The sequence below is a fragment of the Hyaena hyaena genome, unplaced genomic scaffold, assembly GCF_003009895.1.
Source record: "Hyaena hyaena isolate Hyena2069 unplaced genomic scaffold, ASM300989v1 scaffold_30, whole genome shotgun sequence".
Taxonomy (NCBI): domain Eukaryota; kingdom Metazoa; phylum Chordata; class Mammalia; order Carnivora; family Hyaenidae; genus Hyaena; species Hyaena hyaena.
The window spans coordinates 2,884,510-2,901,066 of record NW_024080662.1 but is presented as its reverse complement, the minus strand read 5'-3'; the positions used below and the strand labels follow the sequence as shown (position 1 = coordinate 2,901,066).

The following is a 16,557-nucleotide window of genomic DNA, read 5'->3' as shown; positions in this document are numbered from 1 at the left end:
AGACACTCACCTAAGGAACGAGGTGGCAGGATGGCTTCCAGAAGGCTGAAGAGGGGGTGGCCTCATTGCTCTCTATTGAAGCCGGAAAGCCTGGGTGACAGTCTCTTCTCAGCTGGGTTGGCACTGACACCACACAGGCCACCACTGCCACGCCCACCGCTAGCGGTAGGTAGAGTCCTTCAGGCCCCTGCCATTGTCCCTTCTCTGATCCATTGCCACTTGCAATGCCTTTTAGGTGCTACTCTGGCCCTTTTGCCCAAGGGCCTGTTGTTAAAACATTTAGGGCTGGTGCCTTCCTGAAAGGGGCCTCTCCTTTCCTATGCTACAGATTAGGCAACCAGTCCAAATGGGGACTAAGAGTCCCTAGCTTAAAGTGGAGCCTCCGATGGGGCATCTGGGCTGCTCAGTTGGTTAAGCCTCCGACTCCTGGTTTTAGTTCAGGTCACGATCTCGGAGTTTGAGTCCTGCATCGGGGTCTGTGCTGACGGTGCAGAGCCTGCTTGGGATTCTCTCTCTCCCTCTCTCTCTCTGCCCCTCCCCTGCTCACTCTCTGTCTCGCAAAAATAAATAAACTTTAAAACAAATTTTTTAAATGGAATCTCTGAAAGATTTTTGGGGGGTAGGCTCCCTCTATTCTGGAGGCTCTACAGGAGATGGAGGCTGGCCAGAGTCCCAGTGGTCTGAAAGGACCCAGCAGCCAAAGGCCAGCTGACATAGTGCAGGCCATGCACAAGTGGGCCACAAATGTCAGGGAAACCAGGGACCTGGAATCGGTCAGCTGTGGGGAAGAGGCCTGGTCACAGGAGCAGGCTAATTGGGGTAACTGGCATCTGTCTAATTCTGTCTTCTCCTATCCTATAAGAGACGCCAAGTTGAAAATGTATCCTCAGAAAGATTTCTGGAGTGTGGACTCTACAGCCTGAAGCCGTTCTGGGGTTTGGAGTCCAGCCAGAGACCCATGGACCTAGAGTGCCCCCTGCAGGCGGAGGCATGCTAATAAAGTGCAGCCTGTGCATGCTCAGACCATGCAGATCAGGGTAGCCAGGACAATGTGTCAGGCAAGGCTGGCTCAAGGGAGGGGCCTGTTGAGGGGTCCCTGATATCACCCTAATAGAGAGCCTTCACCTACACAAATACGCATACTTGCCCTGCAGGCAAAGCTGGAGGAAACCACGTGCTGACCAGGGTATCGTCCAATAAGAGACCCCTGGGAGTCTTGATTGCTGGAGAAACCAGAGACCCCATTGAGCGGCCAGTCCAAATAGGGACAGTCAAAGTCGCCACCTTAGAAAGATATTTGGGGGATGGGCCCCCTAGCCCTGGAAGCCATGTGAGTGGCTCTGTACTAATTCCAGCTCCACCTGCCTAGAGGACCCTGGGTGACCTCGGCTGGCAGATTGGGTATGTACTGTACGTGTTTGAACCACACAGGTCAGGTAACCGGGGTCCTGGAACAGGACAAGATCAGTTGAGGCCGGTCACAGGAGGTGGCTATTAGGGGTACATATATCAGCCTAATGCTGACTCTTAACCTACACAAGTGTGCATATTCTCCCCGCAGGCAGAGCTGGAGGAATATGGACTGCCTTGCCAGGGCGGTGCCTGGTGGGATGGCTGGTGTAGCCCCGATAAGAGACACCTGGGAGACTTGATTGCCACAGAAGCCCAGGACCCTATCAGGCAGCCCATCATCTGTAAAGCAGAGATGACACCTTTACCTTGTAAGAGTGAGGGGATTAAAAGCTAATGTGGGTGGAGAACCTGGGCCGGGCACGTAAGGCAGAGGAAACCTTAGTCGCGGTGGCTTTTAGGGCAGTGGTGGTTTTCAGGGCAGTGATGGCCTAGAGGCATCTGACACTGAGCTCTGACCAGGACCGATTTTGCAGATGAGGAAACTCGGGTACTGGGAAGTTAAGAACTGGACCCAGGCACAGAGCTGGTAAGTGGAGGTGCTGGGATCCCAACTACTTTGCCTTCAGCATGAGGGCTGTGGGGTGGTCCAGCCTGCTGGTAGCTGAGCTGCACAAGGTGATGGCAGGATTCTAGGAGTCTGCCCGGTGGGAGGTTTCCCCAAGACCCACAGAGCAAGTGACTCAGCCCTGGGGCCTGAGGTTGGGACAGGGGGCAGGTGCAGCTCTGGAGCACTCTGGAGGGTGGAGGGAGCAGGAAGTGGACACTCCCCAGAAAAGTCCTCCACCTGTGGGAGGCAAGACATCCAATTCAGGTGACTGGTCTCATACCATAGTTTTTTTCTTCAGCCAGCACCACAGGCAGCTGAGACCTGCGATTCCTTCTGAATGTCCCCACAGCTTCCTCACCTCCTTGAGAAGATGTTTGGAGCAAGGAATTTTCACAGCGGCAAAAGAATTACGAGGAAAGAAGCCCAGTGGACCCTCGGGCAAGCCTCTGCCCTTCTCAGGCCTCAGCTTCCCCCTTGCTTTAATGGAGTGGTCAAGAGGGGATGCGGATTCCAGGAATCCTCCTTAGCCCTTGCCCCGGTGGCCTGCACAAGTCAAATGGGGTGGAGAAAGCAGCTGTGGCCATATTGGGTCCATGGGGACACACACTTGATGTTCCAGAACCAGCACTTTGGCCCCACTACCCACAGACACTGAGCTCGGCTGCTGGGAGCCACACTGGCCTCTCTGGATGGCAGTCACAGCAAGGAAATGGCAGTGTTTGCACAGCTCCTGCCATGAGAAACGTAAACTGGTATCTTTCTGCTACTACTGGCTCATGTTGGAAATAAGCCTGCTGGTATTGACCAGGCCTCACAATATTCCATATCAGACCAATATTCTGAACACAGATACCTCATAAGGAAAAGCATATTCCTGCCTTTACAAAAGAGATTTTAGATAAAAGCTCTGTGGATGATTGTAGAAAGCCTCTTCCTATGGGCCTTGCATATCAAAGACAATTGAGCCTGGCCCCAAGACAAAGAGCCTAATTTAGAGTTAAGGAACAAATAAGTTAACACTTACACCTTCTTCTAACTGGTGGTGTATGGGAGTCCCTTCCCCAAGGCCTACATTCCACAAACACCCTCCCCTACTGGCAGATGGGATGAGGATAGATAAGAGTAGTTAACACATACCCAAAAGCAAAAGACTGACACATTTAGGGCCCCCATGATAGTTTCCACAAACAAACCAATTCAGAAACATTCATCCTCTTGAGAGCCAGACAGAATGACTCCTAGCTTATCTATATACAATTTAACCTATATGTTATCCTGTTTTTCACTAAGAACATCCTGTTATTTCCTTGGTCAGGATAATTCTGCAATTGATATCACAAAAGGCCTCCCATTGTAGAAAATTCCTTTCTCTGACTTCATGTTGTTGCTGAACCTTTAAATAAAGACACCAAAACCGACAGGACAGAGACGCCTGCCTGGTGATCAGAAAGAATCTCGGGGCTCTCTCACTCTCTCACCGACACCATCCATCCTTCAGGGACCCCTGGACCTGCCGAAGCCGGCCTCCGACACTCGGCTAGGAAGACCTTGGCATCTGAGAATGCCACATGTTGACCCCAGCCCTGACCCATCGGGTTTGGCATCCCTCTCCCCCACAGGGGGCGCTGCCCAGCCTCCAGGCTGCCATCGCAAAGGCCAGGATGTCTCAGAGTTCTGTCACGTTTGGCTGTGCTACTGCTTATTTTTGACTGATGTTTACTCATTCATCTGATTAGTATAAAATGGACTTTCATCATGGTTTGGGTTTGCATTTCCCTGGGTACTGATGAGGCTGGACATCTTTCCATATGTGTCTGGCTGTTCTTGTAAGTTCCCATCCAAGTTGTGTGCCATTTTCCTATCAGGCTGTTTGTTTTTCTTGAGAACTCAGGAGAGTCTTTTAGGTATTCTATTTTATTTATTTTTATTTATTTAAAAAAAAATTTTTTTAATGTTTTTATTTATTTCCAGGAGAGAGAGAGACACAGCGTGAGCAGGGGAGGGTCAGAGAGAGAGGGAGTCACAGACTCCAAAACAGGCTCCAGGCTCCGAGCTGGCAGTCAGCACAGAGCCCGACGCGGGGCTCGAACCCACGAACCGCGAGATCATGACCTAAGCGAAAGTCGGACGCTTAACCGACTAAGCCACCCAGGTGCCCCTCTATTTTATTTTTTTTTAAATAGGCTCCACACCCAGCGTGAGGATCAAACTCACAACCCCAAGATCAAGAGTCACATGTGTTACTGACTGAGCCAGCCAGACACCCTGAGTATTTTTTACATATTCTAGACGGTAATCCTTCGTTGGTTACGTCTGACAAATACCTTCTCCCAGTTTTGTATGGCCTTCCACTTCCTTTATGGTGTCCTGTTTTCCTTTTAACTTTTTGTATTTACATAATTTCAGACTTACATAGAAAAGTTTCAGAAGTAGTGTGAAGAATTTCTTCATACTCTTTACCCAGACTCCCCAAGTGTTAATATTTTACCATATTTGCATCCTCTTCCTCTCTATATATGATATTATATATATAATGCATGCACACACACATATAAACACACACTTTTTTCTCTCCCTGCCCCTTTCTCCAAGACACTTGAGAGTAAGGGACACGGGCAGAATGATGCCTTTTTCCACCTAAGTATTTCAGTATATATTTTCTAAAAATAAGAGCATTCTCTTATACATAATTATAACATTGAACAAGTCTCAAAATCAAGAAATTAACACTAATACACTACCATGATCTAATCTACAGACCTTCCGATTTGAGCTGTTTTCCTAGTGATACTGTTTGGTGCAAAAGAAAACCCATATCACGTGTTCCATTCCATTGTTATGTCTCTTTAGTGTCCTTCAGTCTGAAACAGTATTTCTTTGTGTTTCATAACACTGACATTTTTGAAGATTATAGACCAGTCATTTCATCAAACCCTTAATGTAGGATTGTCTAACTCTGATTCAGGATTAGAGTAAAGCAATGCAGGGGCGCCTGGATGGCTCAGTCGGTTAAGTGTCCGACTTTGGCTCAGGTCATGATCTCACAGTTCATGGGTTCAAACCCCACGTCGGGCTCTGTACTGACAGCTAGCTCAGAGCCTGGAGCCTGCTTCAGATTCTATGTCTCCCTCTCTCTCTGACCCTCCCCTGCTCACGCTGTCTCTCTCTCTATCTCTCTCAGAAATAAATAAAACATTAAAAGAAAATAGAGTAAAGCAATGGAATTTTTTTTAATGTTTATTTATTTTTGAGGCAGAGAGACAGAGCATGAGCTGGGGAGGGTCAGAGAGAGAGGGAGACACAGAATCCAAAGCAGGCTCCAGGCTCTGAGCTGTCAGCACAGAACCCGATGCAGGGCTCGAACCCATGACCTGAGCCAAAGTCAGACGCTTAACCAACTGAGCCACCCAGGCGCCCCAAGCAATGCATTTTTGAGGCTTTGTCCTCAATGCCTAATACCAAGAAGCACATGATGTTGATTTATCCCATTTTTGGACGTACTAAATTCTATCACTTGGTTAAAGTGGAGTCTATCAAATTTCTTCATGTAAAGTTACTATTTTTCCCTTTGTAATTAATAAGTTATTGTGGGGAGATACTCTGGGACTATATAATTGCTGTATTACTTTACTTCTTAAGTTCACTAGTTTTATGTCCATTGATGATTTTGCCTGAACTTTTAATATGGTGGTTGCTGAAGAGTGGTTTTCAAAAATCCTCCTTCCTAATAAACCTGTTTCCCCTATTATTTACTTATACCTGTATAAATTCATGTATTCTTTTATTTGATGGGGTATAATCCTTTACTATACTTATTTTATTTTGATTCTTAAAAATTCTCAATTCTCTCAAATTGTCGCAGATTTTGTGGATGAAGCCTCTTAAGCTGGCTCCTGTGTTTTATGATGTCTTTTGCTCAACTGAATTTCCGAACTCAGATGAAGTTGAATTTATTGACCTTCCTTCATGGCTGGTACTTTCTATACCTTAAGAAATCTTTCCCTGTTTGACTTTATGAAGATATTCTCCTATATCTACTTTTAAAAGTTAGAGATATTTGCCTTTCTCATTTCAGTCCTTAATATCCCTAGAATTAACTACTTTTCCCCCCTAAGGTTTATTTATTTTTGAGAGAAAAAGAGTGACACAGAGAGAGCGCATGCATGTGTGAGCAAGAGAGGGGTAGAGAAAAAGGGAGAAAGAGAATCCCTAGTAGGCTGTTTACCATCAGCATGGATCCCAGCTCAGGGCTCAGTCTCACAAACCAAACCATGAGATCATGACCTGAGCCTAAATCAAGAGTCAGATATTTAACTGACTGAGCCACCCAGGCGCCTCTACCTGGAATTAACTTCTTATGTTAACTTAAAAAAATTTTTTTTTTAATTTTTATTTATTTCTGAGAGAGAAAGAGAGAGTGTGTGTGTGTGTGAGCCGGAGAGGGTCAGAGAGAGAAGGAGATACAGAATTTGAAACAGGCTCCAGGCTCTGAGCTAGCTGTCAGCACAGAGCCCAACACGGGGCTTGAACCCACGAACCTTGAGATCATGACCTACCTAAGCTGAAGTGAGACGCTTAACCGACTAAATCACCCAGGCGCCCCCTTATGTTTAAAATTTTGAACTGTAACACAAATACAAAAATTGCTCAATAGAGAAGTGTACGCCTGGGTTATTTACTTCTTATAGAAGTAAGGAAACAAATTCGTGTAACCAGCACCCTGATCAATCAAGAGACAGAACATTCATAGAATCCCACAAGCTCCTCATGTGTCCCCTACTTCCATCACTTCTCTTCCCCCACCCCTAAAGATGACCATTCTCCTGACTTCGCGCACTACTGAAAACATGACGTGAGGTAGACTCCAGTGTTTTCCAGAGAAAACAAAACCAAAAGGAGACAGATAGTTAATAGACACGTAGATAGATGGATTGATTTTAGGGAATTGGCTAACGTGATTGTGGGGTTTGCCACAACCAAAATCTTTAGGTAGAATTTATGTTAAGGACACCAGTTGCTGGATTAGGGCCCACCTTAATCCAGTATGATGTCATCTTAATTGGATTATGTGTGCAAAGACCTGATTTCTAAATATGATCATAGACACGGATACCTGGGGGTTAAGATTTCAACATATCTTCATGGGGGATACAATTCACCCCATAATAAACTCCAATTTATTTGTTTCCATGTGGGTGACTAGTTGATCTAAATCATTTTGTCAGTAGTACCCCCCTCCCCTCCTTCCTCTCTAGCCTGCAGTGCTAACTCTGCAGTCCATTAGATGGACATGGAAGGCTTCAGGAGCCCCTGGGTGGCTAAGTTGGTTAAGTGTCCAACTCTCCATTTCACCTCAGGTCATGATCTCACGGTTAGTGGGATCAAGCCCCACCTCAGGCTCTGCACTGACAGCATAGAGCCTGCTTGGGATTCTCTCTCTCTCTGTCTCTCTCTCAAAATAAATAAATAAACTTTTAAAAAATAATTTAAAAAGATGGAAGGCTTCGGTCTGTTACTGGGTTTTCTACACTGTTCAGATGGTCTAATGTTATGTTCCTGATCAAATACCCACCCTGTTCCAATTACTCAGCTTTCTAACAGGATTAGACATCTGGTGGAACAGGTCTTCTCATTTTGTTTCTCTTCTTTAAGACTGTATACGCTCTTCTAAGGCCTTTGATGTTCCATATAAATTTGAGACACATCTTGTCAACTTACACACACACACACACACACACACACACACTGGGAGTTTGACAAGAGTTGCACTGAGTGTAAGGATAACCTCTCTTCTTCTAGAAAGACTTCTCTCCTCACCTATCCCATTAGGCTCTCTGTCCATCCCTCCCCCCCACCCCAGATTCACACTCTGCCCACTACCCCCATTCTGCCCCTGTGGTATATTCTTTCCTCAAGTGCACCCCACATGTTTCCTGTGTATGCCCATATCCAGGTCCTCTCTGAAAACCCCAAAGCAGCAGTTCTGCCCCTACCTCCTCTCTGTAGGGCCCAGAACAGAGTCTTGGGAATCCAGAGTTCTTGGTATGGGCCGTTCCTCCGAGTCACCACCCTCCTCCCCAGTCCATCAGTATTGCAGCCAGCGTAACCCATAAACCTAGGTCGGATCATCTCTCCTCTGTGCCAAACCCTCCCGTGGTTCCTCAGGCCACCCAAGTAAAAGCTCAAGTCTGAACCATGGTTTTTGAGACCCTATGCCATCTGCAACCCCCCACCTCACCTCCATCCTCTCTGACCCCTTTTCTTGCTGTTTTCCACACACCCAGGACTCAGCACTCTGGCCTCCTTACTGTTCTCCAGGCATAATCTTGGCTCAGGGTCTTTGCATTTTCTATTCTCTTTTCCTAGGACTCTTCCCCTAGCTATGTTCCTCGCTTGCTCCTTTACTTTCTTAGATCTCTGCTCAAATAGTATCTTCTGAGTGAATCTTTCCCTCACTACCCTGTATAAAAGATACAAAATTGTAAATTTCCTCTTACTCCCCTCCTCTTTTCTCTGCTGCTTTATATTTTTTGCCTTACCATAGCTGTCCTTGCCATCAAACATACCGTATATTCTTTATTCTGTTAACGTCTACGACCCCTCACTAGATTGTGACCTCATGATGGCAGAGATCTTTACCTGTTTTATCTTTTGAAATTTTTAAAAAAAGTTTATTTATTTTGAGAGAGAGGGAGAGACTGCAAGCTGGGAAGGGGCAGAGAGAGGGAGAGTCAGAAACCCAAGCAGGCTCTGCGCTACCACTACAGAGCCTGACTTGGGGCTCGAACTCACAAATTGCGAAATCATGACCCGAGCCAAGATCAAGAATTGGTGGCTCCACTGACTGAGACATCCAGGCACCCTGATCTTTGCCTGTTTTATTCAATGGCACCTAGAACAGGGCACAGGGCACAGGGGATGTTGAGTAAATATTTATTGAATATATATTTTTTATGTCTTTATTTTGAGAGACAGAGACAAAGAATGAGCAGGGGAGGGGCAGAGAAAGAGGGAGACACAGAATCCAAAGCAGGCTCCAGGTTCCGAGCTGTCAGTACAGAGCCCAACGCAGGGCTTGAACCCACAGACTGTGAGATCATGACCTGAACTGAAGTTGGAAGCTTAACTGACTGAGCCACCCAGGCGCCCCAATATTTGTTGAATAATTAAGCTGGGAGGGAGGATACCCAGGCGCAGCCTGGACTCTACCATTTACTTGGTTGGAGACTTGAGGGATCCATTCACCAATCCAGGCCTCAATTTCCACTTCCATAAAATGGGGGTGGATGTCTGTGTCTCTTCAAGGACCTTCCAGCCCTGCTGAGTGTGATGGGGTTGTGTTGAGAAAGGGGTGAACTGATCTGGCTGAATGGGGTGTTTGCTGCCCCCTTGTGATGTGTCCTACTCTTCCTCAGTCCTGTGGAGTCTTAGGCTTGCGCAGACTCCCAACTCTGTCCATTCCTGTGAGGAAATACATGCACTGGGAGGACACTTCTTACCCCAGGGACATCCTTTCTGCTGTCTCACCTCCAATGGCCTATCCCTATCCATTGTCTCAACATTCGAGGCCCTCACAGGACCTCTTGGTTTTTGATACGTCTCACACCAATTGCCCTTTACATCACTGACTCTGTGTTATAGGCTGAATTGGGTCTCCCCCAAATTCATATGTTGAAGTACTGACCCCCAGGACCCAGAATGTAACTGTATTTGGAGAAAGGGGTAATTAATTTAACATGGGGTCATGAGGGTGGGCCCTAATCCAGTATGACTCATGTCCTAAGAGATTAGGACACAGACATGCACAGAGGGAAGACCATGAGAAGACTCAGGTAGAGGACATCCATCTACAAACCAGAGTGAGGGCTCAGAAGATACCAACCCTGCTAATACCTTCATTTCAGACTTGTGGCCTCCAGAATTGTGAAAACATTCATTTCTGCTGTTAAAGCCACCCAGTCTGTGATCATTTATTATGGCAGCCCTAGTGAATTAATACACTCTGACACTCAATTATGTATCTGTAATTGTAGTTCAAGCCCAGAAGCACCATGTGGGGACAAGGTGGCCCCATTCTAAAGAGAAGGAGAATGAGGGTCACCTGGGTGGCTCAGTCGGTTAAGCATCTGACTTTGGCTCAGGACATAATCTCACAGTTCATGAGTTCGAGCCCCGCATCAGGTTTTGTGCTGGCAGCTCAGAGCCTGGTTTGGATTCTGTGTCTCCCTCTCTCTCTGCCCCTCCCCCGCTCATGCTGTCTCTGTCTCTCAAAAATAAATAAACATTTTTAAAAAGTTAAAAAAAAAAAAAGAGAGAGTGAAGCTAGGGGAAAGAAGGATAATAGGGCCAAAGGTGCTGCTCCAGGAAACTAGGTAGGGACCCATCTGTCTGGCTCCTTTGAATCCTGGAGCCTAGTCAGAGATCTCTTTTGTAGCTGTAGTTCCACCCACCTGGAATGCCTGCCTCTCTAGGTCCTTCCTGTTTTATTTATTTATTAATGTTTATTTATTTCTGAGAGAGAGAGGCAGCACGAGCAGCGGAGGGGTAGAGAGTGAGGGAGACACAGAATCTGAAGCAGGCTCCAGGCTCTGAGCTGTCAGCACAGAGCTGGACGCGGGGCTCAAACCCACAAACTGTGAGATCACGACCTGAGCCGAAGTGGGGCGCTTAACCGACTGAGTCACCCAGGCGCCCCTAGGTCCTCCCTGTTTTATAAGGAGGCTTCTTACTCCCAACCTGTCCTGTCCCTTTCTGACTGTTCCAGTCCATACTAACCTGCAACTGCTTAATCCTGACCCCTTGCTGTCACATGCTTGGGGCCTGAACTCTGTGTCCTGTGGCCAAATTGCGTAGCTGCCTGCTTCCATGGTTCCATGTCCTGAATCTTGCTTCTTTCCTTGCTCAGCAATGCTATGCTGTATCTCCCATTGCCATAGCCTCCTCTGGTCCCAGCTGACGTGTCCAGGTCTAGTGATTCCCTTATGGCTGGCCACTACCTCACCATCAGAGGACCCCAAGATGAGCTACTTTATGCTCCTGCATTTCATTTACTATAAACTGTGTTGGGGCAATTTTCTCCTCTTCCTCCTGGCTGGGATTTTTCAGAGCATGGGCATTATCTTCAATGCCTCCACCTATGGCCAGGTGACCCCAAGGTGGTCCTCCAGAAATAAGCTCTTTTAAGGTACTGGTCAATTTTCCCCTTCCCTTAAAAAAATAACTGCAAGGCCCTGCATTTTCTTTTCAAAAAATTTTTATTGTAGGAAAATATACCTAGCATGAAGTTTATATTTTAGCCATATACTTTGGCATCAAGTGCATTCACATTGTTTTCCAACTATTACCACCATCCATCTCTAGAACTATTTCATCATCCCATACTTAAACTCTATGCCCATTAAACACTAATTCCCTGCGCAGAGCCCCAAGTGGGGCTTGATCTCACACACTGTGAGATCATGACCTGAGCCGAAATCAAGGGTCGGTCGCTTAAGCGACTAAGCACCCAGGCACCCCTAAGATTTTATTTTTAAGTAATCTCTCCATCCTACCTGGGGCTCGAACTTACAACGCGGAGACCAAGAGTGGCAGCCTCCACCAGCTGAGCCAGCTAGGCTCCCCTTGCCACCTTATCTCTATAGAACACCTGCCCCTGTCCTCTATGTCCCCGACAGCATAGTCTACTTATGTCCCCTAAGTTTATGGGCTCCAACGCACTTCCTCCGACACAGGAACGCCAAGGCCAACGCCAAGCCCCGGGTCCTGGCTAGGGAGAAGGAAACCAGCTCGCTCCAGCTTCGCAGCTAAGTGGAGGAAGACTATCACTCCCAGAAACCCTTTCAAAGTGGGCTGGAGATTCGCCTTCCACGCCCCCCCCAACCCCCGCCCCCGCGGAGGAGTCTGAGCATGCGCAACGGCCACTGCGCTTAGTGCGGAACGCTGCGCCGGGGAGGACTGCATTTCCCAGTAGGCCGTGCGTGCAATTTTCAGCCCCGCGTGACGAGTGACTTCCGGCGTGGAGGGGCGGGGAGGGGCGCGAGGCTGAGGCAGCAGCTGGGGCAGCCAGGGGAGCGGCCCGGTGGCCGGCGGGCGTAAGCCGCCATGGAGGCCGTGCCCCGCATGCCCATGATCTGGCTGGACCTGAAGGAGGCCGGGGACTTCCTCTTCCAGCCGGCCGTAAAGAAGGTAAGTGCATCCCCCACCCCCACCTCTCTCGCGTAGCTCCGTCTGCCAGCGCGTGACGCCCCCTGCGCGTCCATCTCCCTAGGCCCTGGTCGCCGGGTCGGGTGAGGCCAGGAGGGGCCTCCACTGGCTTTTCTCAGCCTGGCTCTCCCTCCGCCCTCGACCCCCGCCCTCCGCAGACATTCCTCTCCCCTCCTCGCCCTCTCGAGGCCAACATCGGCAGCCGTGTCGAAACCCGCTTCCCTACTTCTGCTCCGGGCCATCCACGGCTCTCACCGAGGCACCAGACTTCCTCGGTGTGACGCTCCGGACCTAGTTCTGCTCCGCCCCTCCTCCACGCCGGGACCGCCCCGCGGGGGAGCGGTGGGCGGCCCTGATCGTCTAGTTTGAACTGTGCCCTCGGTGCGCTGTCTATCCGGGAGCGGACTGGGCTGGACGCCGGGGATGGCTCAGCCTGTGCGCTTTAAGATGGGAGCCAGAGGAGTGCCTGACCTCTGCGTTTGGGGTCTCTCTGACACTTGGTGCGATTCTCTCTGATCTCTTGAGAAGAAGAACCATTTTCAGGAGACCCCTTGGACCAAAAGATACAGTTCCTTGTCTTTCGAGGGGGAGGGTTAGTGCTTTTCTTAACTGCCCAAAGGGGATAAAAAGTTGTAGCTCCTGAAGAAACCTTTGCGGTCGTTGTGTCGAACCTTTAGTTGGGGAACACAGGCAGGTTTGGTGGTGATGGAGGAAGGGACCTCTGTGGCGAGCTCAGGTGCGGCTGGTACAGAGAGGGGCCAGGTGTGTTGAATGAGCATCGGGTGCCCTCTGAGCCATGTTCCGTGGAGAGGGCCACCTAGTTGCAGTGGGTCAGAGCAGAAGGGAAGAAGAACAACCAGGTTGTTGCAGGTTGGCATCCTTGTGGTTTTGGTAGAGCAGCTACCAAAGTAAGTCCCAGGTAATCTAGGCAATGTGCCACTAAGCAGGGTGCTCAAGAAAAGGGATAGGAGAAAGAGCATAGGTTTGGAAGTAGTTCCCCCAATAAATTGTCTCCCTCCCTCTCTTGACACCGCCACTGCCTTGGTTCAGACATTCAGTTTGTATTCCTTTGATTCCATCATTAAATCTCTTTGGGAACCTGTTTCCTCATTTGTAAAGACAGGAAGTTAGATTAATCTAAAAGTTGAGAGATTTGTTACCTTTCCTCCCGACTTTGGTCTTCTATCTACTCTTTCATCCAAGTACAATCAGATGACTTTTTCTAAAACACAACAAAACTCCTTTGTTTTCTAGTTCAGTCCCAACCCGTTCAGAGTTCTGCCTGACTAGCCCTAGTTCTTTCAGTATTTTTTGAGGGCCCAGTGTGTGCTTGATCTATGTATTTCTGTTACAGATTCGGTTCACAGTCAGCCATTTGCTGTTCCCTTAACATTCTCTGTATATTTGCTCTTCTCTGCCTTTGGTTGTGGATTTCTTCCCACCCAGAAGAACTCTCATCTTTGTCCTGTGGGATGGGGATGGAATCCTTCCTTAATGTCTGTGTATTAGCTCTGCCCATCTTTCAAGGTCCAGTTTATTTTTTTTATTATTTTTAAACATTTTATTTTATTTTTATTTATTTCTAGGAGAGAGAGAGAGACCGCGTGAGCAGGGGAGGGTCAGAGAAAGAGGGAGATACAGACTCTGAAATAGGCTCCAGGCTCTGAGTTGGCATTCAGCACAGAGCCCGACACGGGGCTCGAACCCACGAACTGTGAGATCATGACCTAAGCGAAAGTCGAACGCTTAACCGACTAAGCCACCCAGGCACCCCTCAAGGTCCAGTTTAAATTCTGTCTCTTCCAAAAGTCTTCTTTCAGCCTTTAATCCTCTCATCTGGATTACTCTTTCCCTTCTCTTCTCCATGCTCCTCGATGCCTAGCAGGGTCCCCTCTACATAGTTGGTGTTCAGGAGAGCATTTCTCAAATGATTGAATGACAATTGAAAGGGAATTTTGACATGGTGACATAAATGTATGGAAATCCAGTGGATAAAATACTAGCCCAGAAAATCCTAGGAGGTTTTTTTCTTTTTAAACTTACTCTTTGATACTCTGATCACTCTTGCCTAACCAGTAAGGTTTTGTGTGAGTAATGACTTCTCTGGAGTAGTTGCTCATCACCATTTAGTCTGAGGTGGTAACATGCTGAAGAAATTTCATTTTGCAGACATCACCTCTTTTTGTTTCCTTTTCTTTGGGATTGGGGAAGATACTGCCATTTATTTGGTAGGTTAAGATTGTGGCATGTATTTGCATGAACCCACTGAAAAGGAATAGCAGCCTGTGGGTAGGCTGGGCTCGAGAATTCCAGCTCCCTGGGAGTACTCTGGAACTCTTCCTGCAGAGAAGATAGCAGAAGTCACTGCAGCCTGGGAACTCTTCCTGACCTGGACTCCTCTCCTCAGCCCTAGAGCCCCTCCTCTGCCACTTGTACCCTTGTCATCTACCCTTTCTCTCAGCCGTGGGAATCTTCCCCAATGACTTGGAGCTAAGAGGTAGAATTTAATTTAGGATACTAGGGTAAAAATGGTTCTGTTGAGGTCAACCTGTTGAGCACTTGGTAACTTAGATGACTGAGACTGTTCGTTCTTTTTTTTTTTTTTTTAATTTAATTTATTTTTTTTTAAATATTTTTTTTAAATTTATTTCTAGGGGAGAGAGAGAGAGGCAGCGTGAGCAGGGGAGGGTCAGAGAGAGAGGGAGACACAGACTCTGAAATAGGCTCCAGGCTCTGAGCTGGCAGTCAGAACAGAGCCCGACGCGGGGCTTGAACCCACGAACCGCGAGATCATGACCTAAGTGAAAGTCGGATGCTTAACCGACTAAGCCACCCAGGCGCCCCGAGACTGTTCGTTCTTTATTTATTTTTAGGAATTCAGTTTAGTAGAGGACATTTACAAACTAAATGGTATTATCAGTGGAAGTGTACATGCACTGTACCAGTGCCAGCCTAAGGAGGGGCCATCAGAGAAGGCTTGGTGGGTTTTGAAGGATGAATAGGAATTTTCCAGATAGCTAAATGGTTTCTTTGTGAGTCCTGAGCTGTTGAAAAGACCTTTCATAATGCCTAGTATTAGTTTTCGCTCCTGATGGTCATGGAATAATGTAAGTAAGAGCCAAGAGAACAGCAAGCTGGCTTTGAACAGCAGTACCAAGCTTTAGTTGGGATACCTGGACCCACATAATTTTTTAGTGGGAAAATGCTGCTGTCTCCTCACTTTGTTTCCAGTGCTTTGGAGCCCAGAGTGCTGACTCATTGGAAACTAATGAAGGCTGACTTGTACTTTTCATCACTGAGTGATTTTGGTGACAAGTGTTGGTGTTTGAAGTTGTTTCCTCTTCTGGTCTCAAGCACCTGCCTTTAATCAACTGCACTAGAGCTTAAGTCAAGCTCACTTGGAGTTAGATGTTAACATCCATCTCTGATTCATTGAACAAATAGTTATTATTGAGTGACTATATGTGCCATCCCTGGGAATTCAGGGCTATATGTTACAGGGCTATATGTTAGAATAAAAATTCCTGGCTTCCTAGAGCTTACCTTCTAATGATCTACTTGGTAACCTGTCCTCAAGGGCAGATGTATCAGGTAGTAGCCACCCTGCCAACTCAGTGGCTTCTTGGCCTCTCTCCTCCCCAGTCTCTCCTGGATTGATATCTGAATCTCCACTTTTCCACCAGGTTCCTTCAGAGAATCTGCCTGCTGTTCTAGGCCTGCCACCACTTGGCTTTAGCCTGCTTCCCTAATTCATTCTCCCAGGCCTCTCCTATAGGAACTTTCAGTATCTTTTCCTTCCACATCTCATCATTGTTCTTGCTCTGGTCCCTTCTGGAATCCCTTTCCTCCTGTTCATCACTCAGGTTGAACCATGCCTCCTCAGGGCCCCGTTAGCTGCCTGGCTATTGTACCATACTCCCATATTCAGACCAGACTCACCACTGTTAACACTTAGTTGACTTCCACCACAGAGTGCTCACTCTTTTTACCTCTTCTTACTCTTCATCTTATTCACATGTACGTAAAGCCTCGTTTTCAGGTTTGTGGGATCCCCTCACGTCCCCTCCCCTGTCCTTCACGACTTCCCATGGGATAGCTGACTCTTTTGAAGTGCTTGCTCCATACACAGAAAAGGAAATCAGATGGCCAGAGGCCTAAAAGAGGGCCCTGCCTCCTCAGCAGTGAGGAGCATGGGACATTGCCAATTACCTGTGGTGATGACCTGTCTTTTCTCTTACCACAGATCTGGAGTCACCAAGCCTGTATGCCCACTTGTGTTTTAGAGCTGAATGGCTCCAGAAACAGATGACGTGCACTGTCCAGTTCGCTCTTCTCTGACTTGAATCTCATACACCAAAAGCCTGCATCCATTTCACTTCAGATTCTTCCCTTTC

At 47.6% G+C, this 16,557-nt stretch overlaps 1 protein-coding gene across 1 annotated transcript in view; it reads left to right on the top strand.

Moving 5' to 3' along the window:
- The first annotated feature begins 11,986 nt into the window (after positions 1–11,986).
- The window catches only part of PTPN23 (protein tyrosine phosphatase non-receptor type 23), a 32,418-nt gene continuing 27,847 nt past the window's right edge, over positions 11,987–16,557 (top strand). The window contains exon 1 of the mRNA XM_039228167.1: positions 11,987–12,145. Within this exon, the coding sequence (XP_039084098.1) occupies positions 12,062–12,145 (84 nt within the window). The 5' untranslated portion in view covers positions 11,987–12,061. The remainder of the gene's footprint in view (positions 12,146–16,557) is intronic.